The 7,199-nt window shown below is 38.7% G+C and overlaps 1 protein-coding gene across 1 annotated transcript in view; it reads right to left on the reverse strand.

The window, feature by feature from the left end:
• Positions 1–6,789, reverse strand: part of LOC149845420 (protein VASCULATURE COMPLEXITY AND CONNECTIVITY-like) — a 47,345-nt gene extending 40,556 nt beyond the window's left edge. The window contains exon 1 of the mRNA XM_089997616.1: positions 6,568–6,789. Within this exon, the coding sequence (XP_089853742.1) occupies positions 6,568–6,663 (96 nt within the window). The 5' untranslated portion in view covers positions 6,664–6,789. The remainder of the gene's footprint in view (positions 1–6,567) is intronic.
• Between the last annotated feature and the right edge of the window lie 410 nt (positions 6,790–7,199).

Here is a 7,199-nt window from a genome sequence, read left to right on the forward strand (position 1 = left end):
TATGGAAGCAACTGGAGCAGGCCCCCAAACATCAGAACAGATAGTCTCAAAAGGTCTTGAAGCTCTTTTATTGATAGAATGAAATGGTAAAACATGACTCTTACATAAGAGACAACTAGAACATTTGTTGTCATTGACATTTATTCCTAAACTTGACTTGGGAATGAGGTTATTTGAAACAAGCTTTTCAATGAAACTACTACTGCAGTGACCTAGACGACCATGCCAAAGGTTTGGCTTATTGATTTCAGAGACACTGAAAACACAGGTAGGATTTTCAGAAAGCAACGATGATTGGAGCTTCAAGTTTGGGTCTGCAGAGCAAATATGTGCGGAAGGATCTTCTTGAAAAACATACATATTGCCTTGTCGTTTTCCTCTAGCGAACGTCTCCTTCGTGCAGAGATCCTTGACAAGAATAGAAGAGGGAGTAAATTCAACTGAGGCTTTGATATCATCAACAAGTTTAGAAACTAAAACAATGTTTTTCTTGATATTAGGAGCATAAAGAACCTTTGAAAGGTTGATGAAAGATTCGGGCAAGGGTATAATGGAGTTTCCAATATGCGAGACAGAGTGGTGTGATCCATCTCCAGTAACTATACTACTTCTACCAATGTAAGGAACAAGTTTTAGGAGCTTACCTGCATCACCAGTAACGTGAGTCGCTGCGCCAGAGTCCACATACCAAGTACCTTGCTCATTTTGTTTCAGATTCAATTCTGCTAATGCTGACAACAATAACTCCTTTACTTCTTCGTTTGTCCTTGTATTGTATGTGCCTCTTTTTGCTTCAGTTTGTGTTGATTTTCCTTTATTTAGGGGATTGAACCAGCAGTTAGCTTTGATATGCCCATTTTTATTACACAGAAAGCAGGTAGGAATTGGCCTTTGTCTTTGTGTATTGGTATATGTGTTGGGTGTAGGCAATAATCCACGACCTCCTTGACCACTTCTCCCTTGTGCTCCATTTCCCTTGATATCATAGCTTCCTCGTCCTTGTGCATAAGTAACCCCTATAGCAAGAACTTCTTGTGCCCCAGTATGCATAGATGATTCTTCAGAAAGTCCCTTTAAATTCATCTCATATTGCAACAATTTTGCACGCAGATCTTCAAAGTTAGGCAGCTCAGGTAAACATAACAGGGAAGTGACGATCATATGATAGTCGTGTCCCAATCCACTGAGGGTTTGTTGTACCAAATCTTTATCAGTAACTGTACTTCCAACAACTGCTAGTTGATCTGTGATAACCTTCATTTTGTTCAAATATTCCATGATAGTCATGGAATCCTTTCTTAACATTTGAAATTCTCTTTTAAGAAACATAATTCTGGCCTGAGAAACCTGTGAGTATGTCTGAACAAGTCTCTTCCAAAGTTGCATGGCAGTGCAGTCATCTGGAATGGCTACAAATACCTCTTGTGACACAGTTGATGTAATATAAGCAACTAGCGCTTGGTCTCTTTTCATCCAAGCCACAAATTCAGGATTTCTAACATATACTGTAGTAGATTCCCCTTTGCTGTCCCTTTCTTCTCGTGATATGAACTCAGGAGGAACTGGAATAGATCCATCCAGATGTCCAGAAAGATCCTGACTCCTAATGAAAGGTATGATTTGCCTCTTCCAAGTCAAGAAGTTACCATTATTTAATTTTTCAGACACGAGTTGGTTGAGGAAACTTGAAGAAAGAACCGATTGGCTAGGAAGTGAATCCATGTTTCACAGTATTAAGAGTGGGTTCAGCACAATCCTACAGTTTCTGTAACCATTTTTTTTGTAGAAACTAAATCAGATCAATGGCTATCAGATTGCTGATTTGAAACAGAAATTGAATATCTATCAGATTTCTGATTTGTATAGGAATGGAATATTGGGTATGAAAATAACACAAAAAAATATTGTGAATATGAATTCCCACTTGATATTGACGCAATGCTTTCAAGCTAAAGGAGATAAAATAGAAGAAATGAGAGTGAATCGGCTTGATCAGATCTGATCAAGGATGCAGTTGAATCAAAATAGGACCTGATTGCGTGATTAGATCACGCTATGATCAAGAATGATAAACAGGGTATATTAATGACAAAAAAAGGTATTTTCAACAAAGGATTTGAGTCAAAAATCCGGGTTGAGTCACTCAGTCCTCTCTGAGTTGACTCAGATTAGATTGGGAGATAGTTTGATCAGATCTGATTAACATCAGATCTGATCAAGTTCAGGAAACATAAATGAAACTGTAGGGAGAAGAAGGAAGGAAGGCAGATCTGAATGATGTCAGGTCTGGTTGAGAAGAAAAGAATGGGACTGGGTCAGTCGTGAACAAGGATTGGGTCAGTCGTGAACCAAAAAAAAATCAGATGAGATGGGGGGACAAACCAAAAAAAAATATTTTCTTGACTTAGAAGAGGAAATCGAGAAGGGATAGATCTTTCAGACGTACCTTTGAGATCGATTACAGTTTTAATTGAAGTGTGGCTCTGATACCATGTTAGATTTACAATCTCCAGGTCGTTCCATGCGTGAGAGTTGAGAAACAGAGAGAGATAGAGAAAGGGAGAGAGAAATTGGGGAAAAAACTGATACCTTGTTGTGTTAGGGTCGGCTGCTGTGTATACTCCTTTATATTAACCTGCTATTACAAAATTAGGGTACTAAAATACCCTCATTACAATAAAATATATTACACAATGCCATTAATGAGAAGTGAATATCACGGGTCTGGATCTCCAGATCCATGACCCGTAACCAGAGAAAACACTTCTTTTCACTATCGCTTTTAGAAAAAGTAAAAGACAATACACCTTACATCCTATTTCCAAGTTTGTTACTAAGGCACAACTTGGTATTCATATGAAAAAATTTATCTTTGCTTTATCTGCCACTTCTGTCCTACTTAATCATCATCAAGCGTTATTAGATCCTAAGTGGAAGCAAGCGATGCAGGTTGAGATGGATGCCTTGCTCACATGTGACACATGGGAGTTGGTTGTTCCTCCCACTGATGCAGATATTGTTGGATGTAAGTGGGTCTACACCATTAAGTATAACTCGGATGGCTCAATCGAAAGATACAAAGCCTGGTTAGTCGCAAAAGGATATACTCAAACATATGAAGTTGACTTCTTTGAGACTTTTTCTCCAGTAGCCCGTCTTGAGACTATTCGGTTGGTCATATCCGTAGTTGTTCATTATGGGTGGAGTTTATGTCATTTAAATGTGAAAAACGCTTTCTTATATGGGGATCTGTATGAGACTGTGTACATGCAACAACCTCCTGGGTTTGAGATTCAGGGGAAGTGTAGCAAGGTGTGCAAACTAAAGAAGGCCATATATGGTCTTAAACAAAGTCCCCGTGCATGGTTTCAGAAGTTATTTAAAATTATGTCTGCATTTGGGATCAACAGGTCATCTTCAGATCACTCTTTGTTTATCAAGAAAACCTCCGTTGGTATTGTGGTTATGGTTGTATATGTAGATGATATTATTCTTACAGGGAGTAGTGCAATGGACATCTGAGACACAAATATTCATCTTCAGAAGCACTTTGTCACAAAAGATCTCGGATCTCTTAGATATTTCTTGAACATAGAGGTAGCCAGAAACAGTGAGGAGTTAGTTTTATCACAGAGAAAGTATATACTTGACCTACTGCAGGAAACAGGGATGTTAGGCGTCAAACCAGCCAATATACCCATGGATCCTAAACTGCATATGTATGATGAAAATCAGAACCTATTGACAGTAGAAGTTTTAGATCCTTGGTTGGTAAACTTTTATATGTCACTGTAACAAGGCCAGATATCTCCTTAACCGTGAGCAATATAAGCCAATTCATGGACAAACCTACTCGAGTGCATTGGCAGGCAGCTATGATGATTCTCAGGTATTTGAAATCCTCCCCTGGAAAGGGATTGCTATATAAACAAAGCTTCAACCTTGATATAATTGCATACTCAGATGCAGACTATGCAGGGGCCATCGATGATAGAAAGTCCACCACAGGGTTCTGCGTGTTTGTCGGAGGCAACTTAATTACTTGGAGAAGTAAAAAACAAACTTGGTAGCTCGTTCTAGTGCTGAATCAGAATATAGAGCTATGGCTCAAACAACTGCTGAAATGATGTGGGTTCGGTCCATTCTAAAGGATCTACAAGTGATGATTCCATCCCCAATGTTGATGATGTGTGATAATCGAGCAGCCACCTATGTAGCTAACAATCCAGTTTCTCATGAGAGAACAAAGCACATTGAAGTTTATTGTCACTATATACGTGACTTAGTGCAGGCAGGGCATATTTCTACTAGTCATGTGACTTCTGAAAACCAAGTGGCAGATGTCTTCACCAAGCCTCTCGCAAGTGCCGGTTTCTCAAGATGTTGCAGAAAGCTGAGCATGATAGATATATATGCTCCAGCTTGAGGGGGAGTGTTAAAATGTTCAATATTAATATTCATAATCCTTGGGGTGGTCATACGTAATTTTGTATAATTATGTATACCTATTTGTAATTTCGTTACACCTAATCACCTATTTAAATAGGTGATTAGGGTTAATGAAGAATACTCTCTCTCTCTCTCTCTCTCTCTCTCTCTCTCTCTCTCTCTCTCTCTCTCTCTCTCTCTCGTCCATCTCTCTTTCTCTCGTCTCTCTAAAATACAATCTAGGGTTGACTGAAATCAACAAACTCTATATGTTTTCCCTTTGGGAAGTAATACCAACCGGACATGGACTCTAGAGGTCCCGGATCGGGGTGTTCCAGAAGCTTCTCATAGGATACTAAGGTTTTAAATGGTGTTGGGCAAGCTTGAGGTAGTTTGACCATACAATATGAGAAGTCTAAGTTGTAAGCCGCAGGCTAAATTTTACATTTTTGTTTGTTTATTTCTAAACAAAATACAAAGGAAACCAATAAAAAAGAATTAGAAAAGCAGGTGGAAAATGAATTAACAGAAACTTTCCATCTTTTAGTTAACCGAGTACGATAAAAACATAAACTAAATGGTGCCAGGCAAGCTTGACTTAGTTTGACCATACAATATGAGGAGTCAAAGTTGCAAGTTGGAGACTAAATCTTACATTTTTGTTTGTTTATTTCCCAACAAAATATAGAAGAAATCAATGAAAGAGCATCAGAAACAGAGGTGGAAGTGAATTAACAGAAACTTTCTATTTTTTAGTTAACCGAGTACGATAAAAACATAATTTAAATGGTGTCAGGCAAGCTTGAGGTAGTTTGACCATACAATATGAGGAATCTGGGTTGTAAGCCGCAGACTAAATTTTACATTCTTGTGTTTTTTTTTTATTTCCCAACAAAATAACAGAGGAAACCAAAGAAAGAACATCAGAAACACAGGTGGAAAATGAATTAACAGAAACTTTCTATCGTTTAGTTAACTGAGTACAACAAAAGCATAATTTTACATTATACTGCCTTCTCCTTTGGTAAATCACAATTAAATTTGGCCGGAGGAGGGAGGGAGAGGTGTATCCTAGAAACAGAAAAGTGGAAAATATATTATTAGAGATGCACAAAACTCGGTCACAAGTCTATGTCACTGTGTGCCAAGTCCTAAGGAACGACAAGAGGTGCCAAGCCTCTCCTTTTGGTCACATATATGAGTTGTGAGATGTTGCCTCCCATATATGTGAATTTAGAAAAGGAAAGAAAAAGGTATCCTTGAGGCAAGCAGCTAATAAAACCATGTTAATGCTCATATAAAGACCAAGCCTCGACAAGGGGGAAGAAAAAAATAATAAAAAAATCAACAAAAATAATTTCTTAGTTGATAAACAGAAATTCATCATCTATACTCTTCTAGCACCTGAAGTGATTTGCAGATAACTTATTGTGTAGCTTGTAGAGTCGTAAAGAATATCTGACTGACAAAAACAATTAAAGAACAGCCACAGTTAGCATAGGGGACTCCTCTCAAGTCTGAACCTAATTATGCCTAAGTTCAAGCTAATAGAATCTCCCAACAAGCTTCTAATTGAGATGTAATACAGAAGGACAAACAGGCCAAAATCCAACATATGGAGTAATAGGCGTTCAAAGTTCCGTGATCTAATTGAAAAATAGAAAAATTCCACTGCAGTAACAACAATTCTGATCCGTGTTTTTATTTTTTAAACCTGTACATTCACCCCTACTATCCATTGCACCCATAGAAGGCTTAAAGATTGCATCTTTTTTCCTATTAAGTACCCAATTTTTTTTAATTAAGGACTGCATCAGATGACCAGAAACATAATAAGGACACTCTTTTGCACAACATATTCCACCACAGCAAATAAAAACCACCAAATTTCCACCAACAAAATCCGCCAAAAGTAGAAAAAAATCCGAAGGAATAAAAAAAGGAAAAGAGAAAGGGTCAATAGATGCAAACACCATAAGAGAAAGAAAAACCAAATCCACACTAAGAAAAAACACCAACCAACAAATTATAAGAAACCAATTGACAAAAACAGAAAACTAAATGAAGAAAACAAAGACCCACCAAATTAGAGAGAGAAACCAACAAAAAAAAGAAGATTCCTACACAAGATATGCATACCCTGACATGATTGGCTTCTGCTGCAAACCCAAGAATGGCAGCCACTATTCCAAGGAAACCAGCACAAGCACACAAATACACCACCCTCCTCTCCATCCCTTCCCCAACCCACCAACCTCTCTCCCTCTCTCAATCCTCCCCTAGCTGCACAGAGAGAAGGTAGAGCGGGCAGGAGGAGGAACCTCTCTCTCTCTCTCTCTCTCTCTCTCTCTCTCTCGGGCTCTCAACCTGGTAAAGCTGTCGCTATCTGAAAAGCATAAAACCGAGCAGATGCTCACACAACCTCTCGCTAGATTCAAAACACTTCCTTTTTCTTTGCTTCTTTTTATCATGGTCCCAAAATGACCAAATTGCCATGCAGCCAATGGGGGCTCCTTCCTATTCGCACACGCTCACCAACTTGACCAACTTCCAACGTGACAACAGGGACGTAGTACCACCGAGTCTATCCAAATCGCCATCTAGGCTGTCAACGGGTCGAGCTTGTATGATTGTATCTGGTACCCAACTCAACCCGAGCCCGAATTTTCGAGTATGAGCATGAAAAGTACACGTCAAAACAATATTTGGGTCAACTTAAACTCGATCCGAGCAATATGCAGGTTGAATTTGGGTCAGAATTTTTGCAAGAT

The sequence above is a fragment of the Nuphar pumila genome, chromosome 2, assembly GCF_984573655.1.
Source record: "Nuphar pumila chromosome 2, dmNupPumi1.hap1.1, whole genome shotgun sequence".
In the NCBI taxonomy this organism is placed as follows: Eukaryota; Viridiplantae; Streptophyta; class Magnoliopsida; order Nymphaeales; family Nymphaeaceae; genus Nuphar; species Nuphar pumila.